Genomic DNA, 22,840 nt, shown 5'->3' with positions numbered 1-22,840 from the left:
GCATTCAGAGTACAAGCTCACAGGGGAGGGGCTGGGCCTCTCCCGGCAGGAACTGGAGTCAGAGGCTTCCCCTGCTGCTTGCTGGGAGAGGACATTCGGAATGCCTTTCAGTGCCTGGCTTCCTGAGCTATCTCACAGTAGCCAGGCAGCTTGGGGCAATCTGACTGCATCTTCACCTTCAGCCCTGCAGGAATCTGGATGCAGGCCAAATACAGCAGCTCGAGAGACATGCTGGATGAGGATGGGGATACCACCATGAGCCTGTATTCTCAAGCCTCAACTATCACCCGGCAGCTAGAGCCCAGGCAAGCAGGTATTCTCGTCTCCTGGAGTTCAAGCAGACAGAGCTTTGAAAAACGTATTTGATGAGGTACCTCTCTTAGGAATATACAAAGTGGAGGGAAGAGGAAATATTTTCAAGATTTGCAGTGCTAAGTAACTGCACTTTCCGGAACTGAACGTGCCACATATAAACAACTGAAAAAAAAAAAAAAAAAACTTAGTCTCTACACAGGTGTTTTGTTTTCTGAAATCCTATTAGCACAGTGGTTTGCAGTTGAGGGGTTGTCAAGTTTTCTGAGAAGGAATAGCATACAAAGGTCAAACTGTATGCATATTAAAGCAACATCCCCTCCCCTTTTTCTTCCAATGAAGACCAAATCAAGTGTTGCTTTTTCTTTTTTTATTTTTACCATCTGTGACCTGATTTGGAAATTTAGATAAATGAAAGCTAGTGTTGAACTCATGGCTTTAAAAGGAAGATTTCCAAATGAACCAATTAACCCTGGTATTTTGTAATAATAATTTTGCATTTTGAAGCTGCAAGATCTTGGGAGAGTCATGACAACATCAGGTGTTTGGTTTTACTCTCTGTGAAATGAGGGATGATTAAAATAAATGCTTTCTGAGGCATCCCCTTAGCTCCAAATTCCATGATTTGATAATTTAAATAGTGGCCTCAGATTTCAATTACTCCAATCTCTATTTTCATTCAACTCTATTGATCTTATTGAGAAGGTTTATCAGAGTAAGAAAATATTTCATTTTAGTTGCTTATGACTTCTATCTAATCATTTTATTTATAACCATTCATCCTATAATACATTAATACACATTTTTCAATTCCATTGATTTTCATAGTTCACCTACATTATTTCCTTGACTACTGAGCCATCTAAAGCAGAAGTGACTTAATTCTAGAGAAGAGCTCACATGGTACTGTACATAGAACTAGGTTCTCGGTTCTACTGTGAGCTATGCCATTACCATTTTTGTGATCATGAACACAGTACTTAAGTGTTCTGAGCTTCAAGTGTATTTAAAAAACATCAATGATAGTAGATGGGTATTTAGTGCTTCTGCTGTGTCTGGTATTGTTTTAAGTATTTTATGCATATTAGTTCATATTAAATTTAACTAACATTAAACAGAAGTGGCAAAACCTTCCATAAAGTGGCCATGAATACTTAGAGGTAAATGATGTAAAGTACTTGTTATATCACAGACACTTCAAAAATGTGAACTTCCTTTTGATATTTAATACTTTGAGAATCCCTAAAGTGTTCTGTTTAACATTTTAGTGTCAGTCTGCATCAGAGAGATCCTTATTTGATGCTTGTATCTTAACATGTCATTTCCCTTCTGACCATATCCAGGTTTTTCTCACATCTGTAAATCAGGACAGACCCTTTTTCACTGTTTTTTTTTTTTTTCCTTTTCTCTTTAGTTTTTTTCCCCCTTCCCTACACTAAACCGTTACATTCACTTTCTATGCATAAATGACCCTCACCTGAGTCCCACTGATAACGGCTTTTTGTTTTTCAACTAAACTATTCAGTAAACTGTCAGGGAACATTGGGGGATTTCCAGTCTCCTTGATCTAAAGCTAAGTGGCAACAGGAGAGATGTGGTTTCTGTAGCCACAGGATGTGTGTAATAGGATACTAAATGCTTTTCTTCTACAAATGTTATGAAGAATCAGTTCTTATGGCTTTGGTTTTGAGCAGCTTGTGTTTAACTACATTTTTCACCTCTGACTGGAGCCAGGAACTCTCACAAGGATTAGTGATCAGCATACGCAGGAACAGTGTGTACAAATAAGTTCTGTTAAGGTTGGAGGATGGAGAGAGGGGTGTAGCAAGATAAAACACAAATGCAGCATTTGGCAGTCTCTTTGTAAGAAATGGAAATCAGAACAGTTAGGAGCGGAGATTACAAAGAAGTATCTTGGAGGCAAACATCTGGAAATAGTTACCTTAGCCTACATAAATGATATCTTGTTTTCATGTTCTTGTGATAATGCAAATATTTGGAAGAAGGTCACTATGAAAGTCTCTTAAGAAAATATATCTGATATAACTTTGTGTTAAAAACAATGACAATGATAACTCTTGAAATTTTTTTGGCAACATAGAATATTCAAAGTCAATATAATGCTGTGGCAAAATTGTGAATTGGCACATACATTTATTGTCCAGATTTTGATTTTTCTCATTCAAAATCATAAATCTCAATCGTGTTTATGCTAAAAATACCAACAAAATAGAAAGTAAAAATGAAACCCCTTACACATTTTCCATAAACTTATGTTTAGGGTACTGTTATATCAGGCAATTGCAAAGTACTGAGGATACAATGTCAAATGTGATATAATCCCAGCTTAGTCTAATACCATTCTCAGCTAAGCTACAATTGTAATGGCATGCTGTGGTGGAAGCATGTGCTGGGTACAAATGACTGTCTGACTTCTCTCTGATAGGGATAAAGGAGATCAGGAATGACTTGAGAGAGGGAGTGAGCATTGCACCGAGTTGACATTAGGATGTTCCACGTGATGAGGAATCAGGAGCAGGGGTTCAGGGTTGGGGACCCTACAGGAAAAGTTACATGTCAAGTTGGAGGGGGAGACTGGTGAAAGGAAAGTCTGGTAAGTTAGGACTTTTAGGTCATACAAAGGTGTTTAAATTCCATCAATTGTTAAAATGAGATCAATGAAGGATTTAAACAGAGATAAACATAAGATGTGCTGTTAGAAGATCCTGTAGGCTAAAATGAAGAGGACGAACTGAAGGGATATGGAACTGGATAAGCCAGCACCCAGTGTTTTCACTGATCTGGGTACCTAAATTGAGGTAGTAGGTTAAGAAGGAGGAAGAGGAATCAGATATGAGAGATGTTGAGGAGAAAGAGCTTAAAGATTGGTGTTCAGTTGCATGTAAGAAGTCGACCTACAATTGCATCAACTGTAGGTTGGCTAAAGTCTGTCAGATATTCTATGGAGAGGGCCAGAAACTTTAGGAGGAACAGAAAAAGTAATAAATTCAGTCTGGCTTTAAGGTAGTCTGGTTGGAGGCAAGATATGCATTTGTGGTTGTCCAAAGACATTGGTATGTGAAGGATGTGGGCTTGTGGTAAGAATTCTGAGCTACACATATATGTAGAAATTACTGGCATAGTAAATAAATAAACAAGTGCTTAAGCAATGAAATAAAATAAATAGTACTTAAATTTATGGGAGTGAGTGAGATCACACAGGGAGGGAGGGGATGTAAAATGAAAAGACAATAGAACAGAAGAATAGTGACAAGGAGAGGAGCTTGGGAAATAGCAACAACTGAAGGACAGGAAGAACAAGAGGATCCAACAGGAGCTTCTAGGACTAAGAAGTAGAGAGGGGTGGAGTATGGAGCTGGGGGAGAGAGAGGCATCGAGGAAGGCAGGAAATAGTAAATTCAAAAGTAATGGGAAAGCCAAGGACACTGAGTAGTAATTGATGAATTATTATAGGAATGAGCGAAGGCTTTTTAAAATTACTTTTTTAAGGTGCAAGAGATTCTAACTTAATCATAGATTGAAAAGAAGCATAGGAGACTAACTTCACATTAACATCGTGACGAGAGAGTGAAGTGACAGACGGACAAAGATTCTAGCTAAAGACTAAACGTTATCCTAGCAAAAACAGTAAAAAAAAAAATTAAAACAACACTTAATAGTAAATTCAATTTTGACTTTTTTCCTACTCATATTAATTACAATATTATTGCATTTTCCTCCAGCTTTTTACTTTTATTTCCTTAACTACAGTATAAACCCCTCATGCAGCGGCATGGCACGAATCACACCCCATTGATTCAACAAATCTTTGAAGCACATCCACTGAATACTAAACATTATGGTAGGCTCTGGAAAGGCCTTGGTTTTGAGGCACTTAGAAAAGTGGGAGGAATAATTGGAAACAATCATTCTAATACAATGTCATTTAGGGCTACTGAATGCATACCAGAGGCATAGAAGCTACATAGGAATGAATGTGTTACTGACTGTGTCTAGTTTTGCATCTTCCTAGATAAGGAGACAGGTGCTCTGAATCTGAATCAGTCCAAGTTTTCTAAACAAAGCAAAATGTGGCACTTGGTCACTTTTCCCTAGCAAGGACCACCAGCCGAGAGACAGGCACTAGCCTGGTGTACATGCTAGAGATACAACCTTTAAGGAGTAAAATTAAGAGGCAAGAGTTCAGAGGAAATGATGAGGTGCCAATTTTGTATTAAATTTTAGATAAGGATAATTTGGGGAATCACAAAATCTTGTAATGTGGCTTTTTGCAAATTATTGAAATTCTCTTTGTTTTCCAGCTGTTAAGACCCTTTATAGTTCAGAGACATAGAACATTTTGTGTATTGTCTGCTTAATTTCTTGCAGGCCCTGGGCTTGGAGAAGTGTAAAGGTTTCCCTCTCTGTCACCTGATAAAGGGTAACTGGTCAAATATGACAACTCCCTTTATCCATAAAATTTCATATAATGACAAAGGAGTTTGTACTCAAAACTTGACCCTGATACTGTAGCCTTTTATAGTATGGTTATAGTAAGAGGATACAGGAAAGGAGTGTTTTTTTTTTCTATATATATCTTATTATTCCTAGGGATGTTTATATCATTCCTTGGCCTGTCCACACCTTTTTCTAAACATGCCTCAGGAGACAGTGTAGGGATTCTCTTCCAAAAAATAAAACCACATTAAAGCCAAACCAAACTCATGCACCTCCTGGCTTATTTTTGTGAAAATCTCTCTCTTTATTTTAGGGTGGGAGTGGTCCCCAGAGAGAGGCTTCAGCATGATTAGGAACACTTGAGATAAAACTCAGGAATATTGGACTAACAGTTAGAAGAAAAACATTAGAGGGGAAAACAGCATTGAAGGAAAAGTGAAACGTTCAAGTTCATGGTCTTTCCATCATGGAAGCTTGGTTTCCTAGGACTTGACCATGACTGGTGTAGAAACACCCCAAGGTAAGATTTCTCTGGGTCTTTAGATAAAACAGGGATGTATTATGAATATTGAGGAGGAAAGAAAGATTTCAAATGCAAAACTTGATCAGGTAAAGATGATTCCTTGGAAGGGATTTTTAAAAAACTGGTTCTTAGCAGAAGACATGTTATACTTTATTTTTCTGTCCTAGAGGCAATTTCAGGAAGGATTATGTATTTGTTCTTTTCATGGATATATTATTAAATAATACTCTAATATCTAAATTCAAGGCTCTGACATTATTGTAAAGATTTAAGTTTACTCTTTTTGGTTCATTAGGCAGAAAATCAATACTTCCCTTATCCATATATTATCCAAGGGAAAGCATAAATAATTTGATTGATTTTTATAGTTCTTCTCCTTTCCTTTTTTTTTTAATTTCTAGTTTTGTCCAGGGAAATATTAGTCATAAAAGGGATATAATTTTTAATTTTTATGACTTTGAGATATATATTCATAATAAGGTTTAGTAGGGGTAACCAGGCATATTAGAGAGATACAGAATAGACATTCATTAATTCACTGAACATTATTTGAGCTATTTCAATTATTGGTCTAGTTGCCAGACTGCAATAGTGGCTATTTAAATTTTAATCTTTTCCAAGAAAGAGTTTACTTTAAAAAATGTTTACCTTTATTTTATTTATTTATATGGTGCTGAGGATCAAACCCAATGCCCCATGCAGGTGAGGCAAGCACTCTACCATGGAGCCACAACCCTAGCCCAAGGGTTTACTTTCTAGTGGGGTAAGATAGATACAAAACAAAAGAAATAAATGAGTCATATATCTTTAAAGGTAATAAGAAATATGAAGGAAAAAAACATGAAGCACTTGGTACATCTGGAAGCTAGGAATATACATTTATTTTAGGGTGGGAGTGGTCCCCAGAGGGAGGCTTCAGCATGATTAGGCACACTTGAGATAAAATAAATTTTCTTGGACTATATTTAACTTTAAAAATGTTTAGGGTTTTAGAGATTTTGGCCTAAGTTATGTTCTCCTTCTGATCTTTTTTTTTTTTTTTCCATTCTTTGATCTGAAATTCTCTTAAAGTCTAAGCCCCGAAGAAAGCATACTTTTCTAGGAAAATGTAGAATAAACCATATAGGTCAGCTGGTTGAAGGGCACCCAGAGGAAGTGCATCTTTAATATTTGTTCAGGACACAGAATCTCACGCAAGTCACTGAATAGAAACCTATAGGATTGGGACTTATATTTTGCTGACTCTGCCCTCTGCTGACAGAAATATTGCTAAAAAAAATAGCTTTTTGAAAATCAACCTGTCAAATTTAACTTTAGGTAATACTCTTTTCTTCTGTATACTTACATAGTTTAGGGGCTATTTTTTCATGATTTCATTTTTTTAAATCTAAACACCAAATATTTACTACCTTTATGGGATATATTCTAGTTTCAGTATTGGAAATAATTAGTGAACAAGACAGATGAGATGGTTATTTTAATAGAATGCATATTTGGAGGAAAGGGAGACAGACAAAAACCAACCTGTCATGAAAATGTTACCTAATACTTTTATTAAACACACACACACACACACACACACACACACACACACACACACACAAGGTGAGTACTGTACTAGAGATGGAGTCAGCCCCTCTTCTAGGGATGTGCCATTTACACTGAAAGCAGAGGAACAGGCAACAGGCTGCCAAGAATCAATCTGAGGAAGAACTAATGCAGTGGCAGAGGCCAGTGTAGCAGGAGGTACAAAGACAGGGGCAAGCTCATTCAGACCAAGAATAGAAGAGAAGGCTACTGGGAATAGAGCATTTGAGAAAGGGGAGAATGGTTCAGAAAAGAATAAGAGAACTAGGTAGGGTCTAGATGAAAAGACTGTATTGTGGGATTTTTGTTCCAAGTGCAATAAAACTATTGGAAGTTTTTAAGTCAGGAAATATTGTAATAAAATTGCCGTTTTTTTTTAAAGGGCAAACTGTGAAAAGTGATTTGCATTTTCAAAGTATAATTCAAGCTATTTATGAAGAATACAAATATGAAGAGAGAATAAGATTCATGCTTTAAAATACAGCATGTCTTTTCTGTGATATAAACATTTTCCTTTGTAGATTTTAAGAGATTAGTAATTGTATTTCCTATTTCTACACAGTCTTTACCACTTATCTTTCTCCCTTTGGAAATAATGTTTAGTGCAAATCTTTGTGCCTAGAATGTTTTATATAGAGGATCTTGTTAGATGGAAATGAATTTGTGTTTCTTTAGTCTTTCTTAGTTTTAGAACCTGAGTTGAATTCTCAATGAAGTAGAACTCAGAGATCACAAAAAGGTCAGAGTTTGAGGGTTTCCTTCTCCTTTTGTTTAATTTGACTCAGAATTCCAGATGCCCACTCCCTCTGAGTTGAAGTCCTCCTGTTAGAGCTGTGGTCATTCAGACCCACATAGATGACTTCACTAGGTGATAGGTCTACTCAGGACTTACAATGGCACTTCTGTAATTACAAGTCAAACTTCTAGAAATGGAAGCAGGGAATTTTCTCTTCTCCTCCTCCCCCTCTTCCTTCCTCTCCTCCTCCTCCTCTGTTATTACTTAATTCCTGCAAAACTTGAAATAGTTCAGATCTGTCTTTGAGAAATTTGATAATTATGTTTCTGTATACTCTATTTTTGAGGAAATATAAATGAAATGAATGAATAAAAAGCATCCTTGCAAAAGAAAGACCAAGAAACCCCAAAGAAAAAGTATAAAACGGTCATTTCTCATTACTGATATGTAATTTTTGCTTTTCAGAAGAAAGATACATGTGACATGTAGGGGGAGTCACATATTGCCGAAGTAAAATTAAATTAGTTTCATATGCACCTTGATGATGTTAAAAATTGTTCTTTAGTAGCTTCAGGTGTCTCAAACTCTGTTTCAGGCATTTTTTAGGAGAATTTTTCATCATTAGAATTTTGACAAGCAGGAGGTTATAAAAACAACCACATAAAGATAACAGTTGTATATACTGTGATTTGGAGCACAGTAGGACTTGGGGGAGGATAGGAAAGGGTGGGACTTGTGAACAACTCTAGTTGTGAAAAGTGAGGTTTAACTGAGCCTTGTGACCATGTTTCTGAGGACAAAGGGTAAGTTATCTAGACCTGATGACCAGGTCCTGCAGGGTTTTTCCTGTCCAGAACCACCTCCTCCTACTTGCTGGTTGCTGACTTAGATGGAAGAAGAGGAAAAGCTAAACCTTTCTTTCTCTTTTGTTCCCTACAGAGCAAAGGACTCCCTCTTCAGCTTGGCGCCCAGTGGCCCTCACACTACTGACTTTGTGCTTGGTGCTGCTCCTAGGCCTGGCAGCCCTGGGCTTTGTGTGTAAGTCTGGGCTCTGCCTTGAGGGAGGATCCTGGTTCCATGATCTGTCTAGGTGAAACACGGAACACTTGTTATGAATTTTTAAGCTTTTAACTCTGGAACTTAGGGGGCAATTCAATGCTCCTTTTCTAAGAGCAACCATTTAAAGATCAGTGGGGGAAGAAGTATTAAAATAGAACTATCATTTGCTAACTAGAATTAAACATTCTGTTTCAGTTCAGGATTTTGTATGCTTATATGTCAATATTTAAAACAATGACGTCATCTCTCTCCTGTTCCACAAGAGTGGGTTGGCAGTGGCTTTTGCTTTCAGTGTGTATGTCTCAGTGGGCTAGATAGAGCAAAGGAAAGAGATTTTATTTCTATTTATATTCTCAATACAAGGAAAATAGTTAAGGCCCTTAATTACTATATTCTCCACTAAGAAGACATTTTGCAAAAACTTGTGAAAAATCAAACACAGAAGAATGCATTGTGAAAATCTTTACATTTTAAATGAACAAGGACGAGTTCCTTAAAAATGAAAGTGGATAAATTTGCCTCATCAAGTTAAGATCCTGCAGTCATGTTCCCTGAACAGCTGAAGGTGATTCAAACCAAAAGGTCATAAAAACAAGCAGATGTGTCAAAAAGTTGACTTTTATAATAAAATTTAAAAATTTTGTTTATGATCTTAAATATTTTTCATTTATATATGACAGCAAATGCATTACGATTCTTATTACACATATATAACACAACTTTTCATATCTCTGGCTGTATACACAGTATATTCACACCAATTCATGTCTTCATACCTGTACTTTGGATAATAATGTTCATCACATTCTACCATCATTAATAACCCTCTGCCCCCTCCTTCCCCTCCAGTCTCTCTGCCCTATTTAGAGTTTGTCTATTCCTCCCATGCTCGCCCCCTCCCTATCCCACTATGAATAAGCCTCCTTATAACAATGAAAACATCCATCATTTGTTTTTTGGAGGATTGGCTAACTTCACTTAGCATTATATTCTCTAACTACATCTATTTACCTAAAATTCCATGATTTTATTCTCTTTTATTGCTTAATAATATTCCATTGTGTATATATGCCACATTTTTTTTTTCATCCATTCAACTATTGAAGAGTATCTAGGTTGGTTCCATAGTTTAGCTATTGTGAATTGTGCTGTTTTAAACACTGATGTGGCTGTGTCCCTGTGGTATGCTGTTCTTAAGTCCTTTGGGTAGAGACTGAGAAGAGGAGTAGCTGGGTCAAATGGTGTTTCTATTCCCAATTTTCCAAGAAATCTCCATACTGCTTTCCATATTGGCTGCACCAATTTACAGTCCCACCAGCAATAAGTGTACCTTTTCCCCCACATCCTTGCCAACACTTATTGTTGTTTGTATGCATAATAGCTGCCATTCTGACTGGAGTGAGATGAAATCCTGGAGTGGTTTTGATTTGCATTTCTCTAATTGCTAGTGATGATGAACATTTTTTCATTCATTTGTTGATTGATTGTACATCATCTTCTGAGAAGTGTCTCTTCAGAACCTTGCCCCATTTATTGATTGGGTTATTTGTGTTTTTTTGGTGTTTAGATTTTTGACTTCTTTATATACCCTAGAGATAGCACTCTATCTGATGTGTGAGGGGTAAATATTTGCTCCCAAGATGTAGGCTCTCTATTCACCTCACAGACTGTTTCTTTTGCTGGTAAGAAACTTTTTAGTTTGAGTCCATCCCATTTATTGATTCTTGATTTTAATTCTTGCACCACAGGAGTCTTACTAAGGAAGCTGGGGCCCTAAAAGTTCCACCAGAAAACTTCTAGAACTAGTAAATGAACTCAGCAAAGTAGCAGGTATAAAATCAACACCCATAAATCAAAAGCATTTTTGTATATCAATGACAAATCCTCAGAAAGGTAAATGAGGAAAACTACCCCATTTTCAATAGCCTCAAAAAATACACTTGGAAATCAATTTAATTAAAGAGATGAAAGATCTTTATAATGAAAATTACAGAACCCTAAAGAAAGAAATCAAAGAAGACCTTAGAAGATGGAAAGATCTACCTTGCTCTTGGATAGGCAGAATTAATATTATCAAAATGACCATACTACCAAAAGTACTATACAAATTTAATGCAATTCCAATCAAAATACCAATGGCATTCCTTATAGAAATAGGAAAAGCAATCATGAAATTCATCTGGAAAAATAAGAGACCCAGAATAGCTAAAGCAATCCTCATCAGGAAGAATGAAGCAGGTGGCATCACTATACCAGATCTTAAACTATACTACAGAGCAATAGTAACAAAAACAGAATGGTATTGGTACCAAAACAGACTGGTAGGCCAATGGTACAGAACAGAGGACACAGAGACTAACCCACAAAACTACAATTATCTTATATTAGACAAAGGTGCGAAGAAAATGCATTGGAGAAAGATAGCCTATTCAACAAATGATGCTGGGAAAATTGGAAATCCACATGCAACAAAATAAAATTAAACCCCTATCTCTCACCATGCACAAAACTCAACTCAAAATGGATCAAGGACTTGGAATACAACCAGAGACCCTGTTTCTACAGAAGAGAAAGTAGGCCCTAATCTCCATCATGTGGGATTAGGCCCCAACTTCCTTAATAAGACTCCTGTGGTGCAAGAATTAAAATCAAGAATTGATAAATGGGATGGACTCAAACTAAAAAGTTTCTTATCAGGAAAAGAAACAATCTTTGAGGTGAATACAGAGCCTACATCTTGGGAGCAAATATTTACCTCTCACACATCTGATAGAGCACTAATCTCTAGGGTATATAAAGAACTCAAAAAGCTAAACACCAAAAAGAGAAATAACCTAATCAATAAATGGGCCAGGGTTCTGAAGAGACACTTCTCAGAAGATGATGTACAATCAATCAACAAATATGTGATCTTAAATTTAAAAGTAAAAAAACTTCTTGTTTCTCCCTAACTCCAAAATTTGTATGACATAACTTTTAGTTTGCAATCACCATTACTCTTAGGAATATAAAGCAACTCTCATGATTCATAAGGGATTTCTCTATTTAGATTTAGAAAACTAAAGTTCAAATCTGCATTAAAATTTTATAGTTAAATTTCATTAGGGAATTTTGTTGATCCCACTGATAATAATCATAAATCAACAAAAATATGGAAATGATAATTGACCATTTTAATAATCAGACAAACAATAATATATGGAATATTGCCAATATTTAATGTAATGATCTATAGGTAAATTAATCATGATTTTAGATTGAGTAATCATTTGCATGAACAGAAACATATCTTTTCAGTAGTAAAATAGTTTGAGAATTTACTTCTGAAGCTAGGAACTGTTATCATGACTCCACATTTTCAGAAAGAATTAATTTGTGCAATATGATACAATTTGTTATGTATGTACTAGAGTCTCTACTTGGATATATGCAATGTGAGATCTCAGAACCTAACTTATATACATTTTTGCCTTCATCTTAAGTGGAAATTAGAAGTGAAAGTGAAGAAATAAACTGTCCAGTCTGACCTAGCCACTTGGGTTAGTTTTTCAGTTCTACCAGCTATCCAGTACTCAGCAAGACAGCATTTCTGAAAAGGAAGAAAGGTTGGCGAATCTCTCTCAACATCTGCAGTCTGTCCAAGCCCAGAATAGGAAGCTTGCAGAAACCCTGCAGCATGTAGCTGAAAAACTCTGTCGTGAGCTTTATAACAAAAGTGGAGGTAAGCAGGTCTTCATCACTCTGCCCCCAGGATATTATCTGTCAATCTAAGTTGAATTTCTTATTAACATAACTGGGAACCAGTATTATTTAATTAGTTTTCTGGAAAACTTGATAAGGAGTTTGGATTGCAAGACCATGATCAGTTTAGGGGGTCATGCAGTCCATACATGTTTGTGCTACTGTGTATGAAAGAATTCTTCAAATGCAACACTTAAAACAATAACAAAGCAATTAGTTTGGAATAGCCAACGTAACATTACAAGTAAATAAAACAGGGAAATGATTCAATTTACCTTGTCCCATAATTGAAAAATCATCCCTAGTATAAGCCAATAAACTCATAATTTAAGAATCATAGAAGGATCAGATAAAGAAGGCAGATAACCTGAATCAAATCTGTTATTTTAATTCCATATGATTTGACTGATACCGAAAAAAATGTACATTTTGGGAAGTACCCTAGGAGATATCAATGTCAATGATAGGTGTACCACAGTTGTATAAATAAAAATAGTGTTGGAGAAGTCAGTGAGGGTGTGTGTGTGTGTGTGAGGGGGGGGGAGGAGAGGGGGAGAGAGAGGGAGACTATTTCCTGTCCTATTTGTATTCCATTATCCATTTTATTCAAGTCAGCCCTCTCTTCTGCTCTCTTTTTGTTTGAGTTTTTAAATTTATTTTTTTATTCTAATTTGTTATATATGACAGAAGAATGCATTACAATTTGTATTACACATGTATAGCACAATTTTTCATAGCTCTAGAGTATATTCACACCATTTGTGTCTTCATACAGGTACTTAGGGTAATGATGTCCATTTCATTCCACCATCTTTTCTATCCCCATGCCCCCTCCCTTCCTGTCCCACCCCTTTGCCCTAGCTAGAGTTTGTCTAATCCTCCCATATTCCCCTTCCCAAACCCACTATGAATCACCTTCCTTATATCAGAGAAAACATTCAGCATTTGTTTTTTTTGGAATTGGCTAACTTCACTTGACATTATATTCTTCAACTCCATCCATTTATCTGCAAGTGCCATGATTTTGTTCTCTTTTATTGATGAGTAATATTCCATTGTGTATATATAACACATTTTTTAATCCATTCATCTACTTAAGGGCATCTAGGTTGGTTCCACAATTTAGCTATTGTGAATTGTGCTGCTATAAACATTGATGTGGCTGTGTCCCTGTAGTATGCCCTGTCTTCCTTAATAAGACTCCTATAGAGCAAGAATTAAAATCAAGAACCAATAAATGGGATGGATTCAAACTAAAAAGCTTCTTCTCAGCAAAAGAAACAATCAGTGAAGTAAAGATAGAGCCTACAGAATGGGAGCAATTTTTTACCACAAGCACATCAGATAGAGCACTAATCTCTAGGGTACATAAAGAACTCAAAAAGCAAAACACCAAAAGAACAAAGAACCTAGGATGTGGGGGAAAAGGCACACTCATACATTGCTGGTGGAACTGCAAACTGGTGCAGCCAATATGGAAAGCAGTATGGAGATTCCTTGGAAAACTGGGAATGGAATTACCATTTGACCCAGCTACCCACTCCTCTATCTATATCTTCTGCTCTCTTTAACATATATACCTAAAAAGAAATATGTAAATATGTATTATCAATTCTTCAGTTTTTACTTATCTTTTGGGAACTCTAAAATAGGACAAAATCTCAGACTTCCAGACATACACTACTTCACACCCTAAGCAGATATCTTTATTATATAATCACCCAATAAAATGAATAGGCATAAACAAATAATATGAATAGGCATACTTTCACTTCTCTAAATGATTTTTACTCACATGAATACTGATTTCACTGCTCATGTTTTTCTTTCTTATTTTTCTAACAGCCCAGTAGGCATACTTCTCTTTGTTCGGTGCCCTATCTCAGCAAAAAGAGAATCCAGGTTTCTCTATAATTTTTATCTAGCTATATTAAAAAAATAAAAAGAAAAGATAGGAAAATAAACCACATTTAGTTTAAATATAAAATTGACATCCCAAAGTTAGGAACTAGGAATAAATGCTGTCTTGAGAGTTGAATATATGAAAAATAAAGTTTGGGTCTGGACCACCTATATAAACTTGCATTTCTGGGTCCAAGTCCTAGGAAAAATAAAGGAGAAACAGAAATAAAAAAGACTATAAGGAAAAAAATTAATAAGACTATGTTTGATGATATATTTTTAGGTTTTTATAAAACTGAATGTTCTTCCTAAGAATATTAGCCTTGGTAATATATATATTCTTGCTTCACTGATCATGAACAATGGCAAATTTTTATCACTTTATTTCACAATACACACACACACACATACACACACACATAATTTATAGATGAGGAGAGTTCACAGAAATCACACATGTTCATCTTAGGAATCCAATGGTGTTTGTAATTTCCCTAGTCATACAGCCATGAACAAAACAGTTGAAAACAATCCATGTTCAGTACACACATTAATTTCTCTCTCAAAATGTGCATTTTCTCCTTAAATATATTTTCTTTCTTCCTTCCTTCCTTCCTTCCTTCCTTCCTTCCTTCCTTCCTTCCTTCCTACCTATCTACCTATCTATCTAGTGTGTGTGTGTGTATATATATACACATACCATACATATGGTGTGCATGTGTGTGTTTGTATGTGTACATGCGCATTATGTATATGCAAGTCCAGGGAAAATTAATTTACTTCTGACTTGTTCTATTTTTCTAATTTTTAATGTAATATTAAATCAAATATTAAAGTAGATAAAGTTATCTTGGTAAGGAGGTATCTATTGCTATCACTTCAGCTGCCTAGTATTTTTATTTCACATAAGGCACTATATTTGAGTCTTTCTCCTTTCCATCTAATTGTATCTTGCTTTTTTCCTATACACTCATTGAAATTACACTTTCTATCAATTCTCATAGAAATATGGAACTTTACTTGTACAGAGAAAATCACTCACCATATGTGAAGATTAAAGGTATGCAAGAAATCTTATAACTAGAAAGGGGAGTAAGATATTAATATACTGTATCAACTGTATATAAACTGTATCAGTTACAGTTTATATCTACTGAAGCTAGAGCAGACATTACAATGAGCCAATGTTCTCCTTCGTGTGGAGCTCAGATGCAGCTTCCTAATCTTTTCCTACAGAGTGCTCCAAGCAGGCATTACCAATCTAAATTGTCACAGTGACAGTCATGATTAGACTTGAAGCTAACATCCATTCAGCCTGTTGCATGTATAAGCTACTATGCTAAGGAAACTATTTTCCTATTTACTCTTTACCACATTCCTTTTAGGGCCTGTGACTCTCAGGGCCTAACTCTTAAATATACTGTCAGTACCTACTGTTCCATCTAAGAACACTCAACTTGTGTACTTACTTCTTTGGCATGGATGCCAATCTTAATTTTTGATACATAGAAATTTACCACTCTAACTTCAAGGCTTGTCTCAGCATTTTTTTCCCTAAAATTTTATTTTTGTTTACAGTAAGAGCCCATTTCACATTGGTATACATTGTATTTTTTTAAAACCCCTTTGTCATAAGAATATGATTTTGAGAAAGAAAATTGTGATCCTTTGTTTATTGAATATAATGCATTGTGCATTTCTGAGCATATGAGCAGCTTTATGAATTGAATTTACTCTCCATGTGCTACATTGCATAGCCAAGAGACAAGAAAGTTTCCATCTAGACAAGGAAGTTTTCATTACTAGATTCTACACTCCATTAAGCAGTGTCTATTTTAATTTCCACTGTATAATCATTACCAATTATAATTCCTGGCATATTGTGGCCACTCAATACAGATTTGTATTTATCATTTCCTGGGAAATTTAAATATCTGAGAGAAGGGAAATTGATTCTTATTTGGGACATAAACACTCTATAATTTCATGAGAAGAAATAGAGCAAACATGAGTAGAAAACTTACAAATATTTTTCTTCTCTCAAGGACACAAGTGCAACCCATGCCCAGAAAAATGGAGGTGGCATGGGGACCAATGCTACCAATTCTATAAAGAGAGTAAAAGTTGGCAGGGCTGTGAATATTTCTGCACTGGTGAGAATGCCACCATGCTGAAGATAGACACACAAGAAGTGCTGGTAAGGTCCTGGTTCTTTTCAGTGTTTGAAGAATTCTTAAGAAGAGGCCTTAAGAGCTAGCCAAGAAAATTCAGAGGAGTGAATGATTTTGGCTCACAAATGTTCCCACTTACTCTGATCAAGGACTCTGTCTTATTCCTATTGCTTTGCATGATTCCCTCAACTACATAAAAAGGAGCTGCATTCTTCATAAATGCTTACTCCACAGAAACCACCCCTCAGCCAGGGAATAGACGGAGAATGCCTTAATTTTTTTTTAACCTCTTTTAGTTTGGGTAAGAAGAGAAGAGTGTTTACACAAGATAAAAATACCACTGACTGTATTTGATTTATGACTGGCAAATATTTAATTAAATCATTACCATGATCCACAAATATATATCTTGCTTTCCAGAAGATTGGTCAAGACAAATATGAAAATCACCCTACAAATTGACACATTTTGAATAAGTGCACTTTTAAAATGATGTAATTATTCCCCTCCCCCACTTCTTTCCACATTCATTATTGCTTTTGGATTGAATTCCTTCATCAATGTGATCATGTGATAACTTGTTTATCTTTCTCTATAATTGAGCAGTGGTCTTGATCCAGAGCAGATTGTCAACATATGGCTTTTTAATTAAATGTCCAGCTTTATATACAAAGTTTTAACATCCTTCCAGTCACATATTAATTTCTGTCCACTTCCTGAAATCTGTATGAATGAACCTTTGTAATATCTTTATTTAATATATTTTACCCTCTATGGCTCCATTTATGCATAGAGAAAGGCAATTTCTTTCTTTCTGTATTTTTTTTTTGGGGGGGTGGTAACTAGGAATTGAATGAACCCAGAGGCGCTTAACCCCTAAGCCACGCCCCCAGCCCTTTTTATTTTTTTGAGATAGGGTATCCCTAAGTTGCCTAGGGCCTCACTAAATTGCTGAGACTTTGAACTTGTGATCCTCCTGCCTCAGCCTCCTGAACCGCTAGGATTATAGGTGTGTGACTCTGCACCCGGCCCAATTTCTTTTACTAACATAATATGTCCTGGAAAAAACATTTTCTTATTATATTTGTTTGCTTTACTTACAGCCCATACTGAACACTCAGTTATATAAATAAACTGTACTATATGGAATGGTAGGAAATTTTGCTATGAAAGTTATAAAGTTATTTTATTTTATACACTTTATAAATTTGTATGTGTTTAAATCTCTTATACATGATTTATTTTCAGAAGTTTTAAAGTGATACCATTTAATTTGGAGAAAATATGTTCAAATACGGTTCTTTTCACATGACTACTGTGTGACCATCACTTTGCAACAGTTTCCCTGATATTTCCTATGATCTCTTGTTGAATCAGCATGTGCCACTAATTATCTGAGGCATTGAGGATAGAACAATTGCTAAAACTAAGTATTTATCCCTAAAGAGTTCATAATATGTTGGAAAGGAAAGACATAAATGGATGATCATAATAATTATACTATATATAAGCATAATAATTATATATAATTCCAATGTTAAATATATATGAATATAGAGTGAGAGTAGATGAAAGGAAGTAAATACCTTTTTGAAATTTCAATATACATATTAGAAATATGGACATACATACACATGACTCTGTGTGTGTGTGTGTGTGTGTGTGTGTGTGTGTGTAAAATTTAAAATTTCTTTGTCCCCTATAGTTTGAGACATAGGTCATCCTTCCAAGTCCATTTTTCACTTCTTTGTGCATTGCAGTATATTCACACTTATTTTCTCATACCCAGTTATTTTTTCCCTAGGTGTTTATAAAGGTTTCTTTTCCATTCCTGAACTTTTCCTTTTAAAATTTTCCATTTCCCATAGTCATTCCATATCTCTTTGTAAATCTTCTTCCCACTATGTTATATCACTCTTGATGTTTCATTTCGTGTCTTAAAAACAATGGATTATATATAAATCTTGACTGATAAAATTCTTGGTTTCAAAATATCATTATATAAAATTGCATACTTCAACTAAAGCAAAATAAGTTCTTTAACCTGGATGAATTTCTAATGGATCTCATGACAGATACTTTTATCTCCTAATCACACCCTCATCTATGTGAGTTAAGAATTCTTTGTTGATCTCCCATGAACATTGTTGGCTGCCCCCACACTTATTTGAAAATAAATTACAACTTCTTTAAAGCTAAAGGTTTTCTTGTATGTCTTTCACAGGAGTTTGCCATGCCTCAAAGCTACTCTGAGTTTTTCTACTCTTATTGGATAGGGCTCTCCCGCAACAGCAGTGGCAAAGCCTGGCTGTGGATGGATGGAGCACCTTACTCCTTTGAACTGTAAGATTTCAGAATATATTACAAGGAAGGCATCCAACAGAAAGAGTGATGGAGTTAGCAGTTTGGTTCAACAAACATCAATCAAACATTTGTTTTCTACTGGATGCTGTGTTCACAAGATGTCCAAAGATGTGTAGAATAGGCTTGCTTGCTTTTGAATGGCTTATAAAACAGGGAGACAGACCTGTAGTGCTAGTAAAATATTAGGGGACAGTTCCTGAGCTGTTTTAAACACTGGGTATCTAGGAGTAACTGTGAATTAGATAATTAGAATGTGAGAGAAAGAAATAGAAAATCTTTTATGTCTGTGTATACTGAAGTCCAGGAGTCCAGGTTGTAAAAGTGGGTGTATAAGGCCACAACTTGTCATACCTAGCAAAAAGGACAAAACCTCAGATTTCTTTTCCTTTCCTTTCCTTCCCTTCCTCCCTCCTTCCTTTCCTTCTTTCTCTCTCTCTCTCTCTTTCTCTCCCTCTCTCTCTCTCTCTCTCTCTCTCTCTCTCTCTCCCCTTCTTTCTTAGTATAGTAAAATAGGGAGCAAATCTTTCAAAAAATATGCTCACTTAGAGTAGATTTGCTGACAATATAAACAGACCATTATAAACACCAGCTTTATTTATGATGAGAAACATTTAGAAAGAAGAATGCATGAAAGTATTTGAATAGGAAAATGCAACCCTTATACCAAAATATATCACACTTAAAGCTATATCTGCTTTTCTTCGATAAAGCTTCTCTAAAGCATTTATTCTCTCAGGAGACAGAATTTATTAATATAATCATTTGTATTTTACAGTTAAGTAAATGGATTAAAGAGACAGTAAATAAGTTTTTAAGTAGCAGTAGAATCATATGATAAATTCAAATTAGAAACAGTTTTTGTTGTTCTGGGTTCCCTGCTGCATTGAAGAACAAGAATCAAATTGATGGGCTGAAAATAAAGAAATATGTGACCCCACCTTCTCAGTGAACTCATTCTGGGTGTATATTCTATAATTTTATCATCAGAGGAAGACTTTTAGGGACTTTATAGATACTTAATATTTTACTTGAAAAATAAACTGATTAACTCTTTCTTTTTTTTTTTTTAAGGTTTGAGATTATAATAGATGTTAGCAGCCTAAGAAGTAGGGACTGTGTGACCATCCTCAATGGAAAGGCTTTCTCAAAGGACTGTAGAGAGCTGAGACGATGTGCTTGTCAGAGGATGGCAGCAAGAGTGGAGCCCGAAAATCTTCACTAGCCCCCCTGAACCAGCAGATGAAGGGGACTGACTGTTCTGCTTCAGATACCAACAAAAGAACTGAGCCAAGGGAGGCCAATGCAAGGCATATTTGAGACACTGGGCAATGGAAAATAATCAGGAAAGGCAAACTCTCCAACTGGTACAATCAGGATTCCCATTTTTCTTGTTTGGGATCACTAGCATTTCTGAATTTGGGGGTCATGCACATATTTACCAGTCACAAGAAGTCTTTATCTGTGGACCACCAACCAGTCTCAGAAAACCTTACAGTTTTTATCCACTTTCTTGACTTAGAAATAACCTTCTGGTTTTCTTCCTTCTCAACATCCAACACATCTCCCTATTTCCATGTCTTCCGCATATGTAGAGAAGGGACACACTCACTAAAAGAGAGGAATTAAATGGAAGTCACATCCTTTGCTCCAGAGGCAGGTGGTCCAGGGGAAATTAACAGACCTTCCCATCCTGTGCTTCTAAGTGCATGACTAATTCTTTTTGTTCCTCTTCAGTTTACACTTTTCCTTTCCCAGTCTGTCAATAAAGACTGCATCTGAAACAGCTGAAACAACTTCTTTTATGAGAATCTTAACTTCTTATAAACATACCTCTGCATACCCATTAATACTCCAATAGTTGTTTGTTTTTCCTAAGAAATTCCTCAAATCTGCTTTACATAGAATCACTGCCCTTGATACCTGCTTCAGAGAGATTGAAGATCAGTAAGAGAAAAAAAGAAAAACCTCTCTTATGTGCACCAGAAATAATTTGGTATCAGTTCTTATTTTCTCCCATTTGATCCATTTTTATACCATTCAGGTACTGAAGAAGTTAATAATAATAAATATAAATAATGTTAAGTGTGTGTGATTTTAGAATGGATTTGTGATTTGGGGAAAAATTAAGCATGAGAATTCTTTTCTGAGTATGATAATAATCATTGTTTTGATTGTGCCTTACTGAGAGTTTGTGAGGACTCTGCGAATTGCTTATGTGATTATTTGTGGAAAAATCCAAGCCTTTGAAATACATATTATTTTCAAGAAGAAGGTTTTAATATCTTCCTAAAATGAGATATTGAAGCAAAATTATGACATCAACACATGACTGGTGAGTAAACTGCTTTGCAATAGACCACATGATTTCCAGTCAGGTCATGGAAAGTGAAAGAGACTGACAAACTACAGAGCTGAATTTTAGACTAGATAAGGTCTTTCTTAAGATGGCTGTTATGCACAACCATAACAGGGATCTCTGTGAATAAAACTGTCATGACTACTGACTTTATTGGTTATAGATTCATCAGTTTTAGGGGTTTAATATTAGAAAGGATCATCCACGAAAGATTATAAATCTTCATTTTTCAACAGTGAAAACCAGGGTACTTTGCTTTTATTTTCAGTAAACATGTATTTCATGGGAAAATTACATTCAGTTAGCAATCATGTGATGAAAAAACTCTTGCAGTGTTCCTTTTTGTAAGACTGAATTTGGTAAGATTGTTACTTTATCTGTACTACTTGCAGATTCTTCCTTGAGGACTCTTCTTTTAATTTTCTTCTGGTTAGCTAGCTAGGAAATGTCTTCAGTGCTGCACAAATTTTGTGTTGATATCTTGTGTCATACAGAGAGAACTGCATTTGTGGTTAGAAAATGAGAGTTTTAGACTTATTATTCTGAATTATCTTATGGGCCAATCATTTTACTTCATGGAGCTGATTTCATTAAGTTTAAAGCAGAAATATTTGTAAGTTCCTCATGATGGTACTGTTTGTTAAAATAAGGTAACTGCAAAATTAATTTCACAACCTAAATTGTAATATAAAATGGAAAGAAATTTATAAAATATTTAAAAAGATTTAGTGATTCATTTTTAAGCATAAGAGAGCACAAACATGCATAAACAACTTTCTTTGGTGAACTGTATTCATAAACAAAAAGTAGAGATAACTACTTTGAGGATATTATCAAATATTTTATATGATGAGTGCAATGTTCAATGAAAGTGGCTAATATAATATGTATAGAATAAGAAATGAGGGGCTAGGGTTGTAGCTCAGTGGTAGAGCATTTCTCTAGCATGTGTGAGGCCCTGAGTTCAATCCTCAGCACCATATAAAGATATAGAAATAAAATACAGATATTGTGTCCATCTACAACTACCCCAAAAAAAAATTTAAAAAAAGAAATGAGAATTAGGTGTGTTGTTAAGCAACCATTATTTAAACCCTACTGCTGCAAAGAAAATCCAGTTAAAATGAGAAAGTCAAATAAATTTATGGACTAAATTATAAAGTAGGGATATAATACTCATTTAAGTATCGACTCCTGGCATTCTGTGCTCAGGGATGAATGATAACGTCTCTTTAACTGCCATTCTTTCGAAGAGTCTAGCTGCCTGAAGAGTGAAAGGTGACCAGTGTCTTCACTACAAATATTGGACCTAAAGGAGAGGTCTTTGTAGATAGTGAGGAGGAAAGAGAGAATTCTTTTGACATACTTTCTTTCCCTGAACTATTCTTCTTCATCTTTACCCTCAATCCCCTGGTCTAACAAAAAACATAATATTGATTGCATTATGAACGAATATTTCAAAACAAAAACATTATGGCACACTGTTTTCTCCACACACTTAAAATTTTTTTAAGAGTAGAAAATAATCACAAGATGAATTTGAAAATATGATTTGCAGAGAATAACTTTCAGTTGATAGTCAGATTGGGACCTCATCTTAATTGGTTTTTCAGCTAAGATGTTTTTCCTTC

The 22,840-nt window shown here is 35.4% G+C and overlaps 1 protein-coding gene across 2 annotated transcripts; it reads left to right on the top strand.

Moving 5' to 3' along the window:
- Positions 1-44: 44 nt before the first annotated feature.
- CLEC1A (C-type lectin domain family 1 member A) lies at positions 45-20,935 on the top strand. 2 transcript variants are annotated; one of them, XM_081309831.1, is made up of 6 exons: positions 45-313; positions 8,556-8,654; positions 12,220-12,396; positions 16,364-16,515; positions 18,714-18,832; positions 19,925-20,935. In XM_081309831.1, the coding sequence occupies exons 1-6, from the start codon at positions 199-201 to the stop codon at positions 20,073-20,075; spliced, it is 813 nt and encodes a 270-aa protein (XP_081165957.1). In that variant the 5' UTR covers positions 45-198; the 3' UTR covers positions 20,076-20,935. The 2 variants fall into 2 exon arrangements, with proteins under 2 accessions (XP_081165957.1, XP_081165958.1); XM_081309832.1 differs by lacking the exon at positions 45-313 and adding an exon at positions 5,135-5,290.
- Positions 20,936-22,840: the final 1,905 nt, after the last annotated feature.

The sequence above is a fragment of the Spermophilus citellus genome, assembly GCF_964194105.1.
Source record: "Spermophilus citellus genome assembly, chromosome: 10".
NCBI lineage: Eukaryota > Metazoa > Chordata > Mammalia > Rodentia > Sciuridae > Spermophilus > Spermophilus citellus.
Note: the sequence above shows the minus strand (reverse complement) of the source record. Positions and strands in the feature narration are given on the sequence as shown.

Coding starts and splice junctions, on each gene's coding strand:
- CLEC1A (XM_081309831.1), top strand. CDS start 199: ATGCAGGCCAAATACAGCAGCTCGAGAGACATGCTGGATGAGGATGGG. Junction 12,397..16,363: donor GCTTTATAACAAAAGTGGAG/GTAAGCAGGTCT, acceptor TCTTCTCTCAAG/GACACAAGTGCAACCCATGC. Junction 16,516..18,713: donor TAGACACACAAGAAGTGCTG/GTAAGGTCCTGG, acceptor TGTCTTTCACAG/GAGTTTGCCATGCCTCAAAG.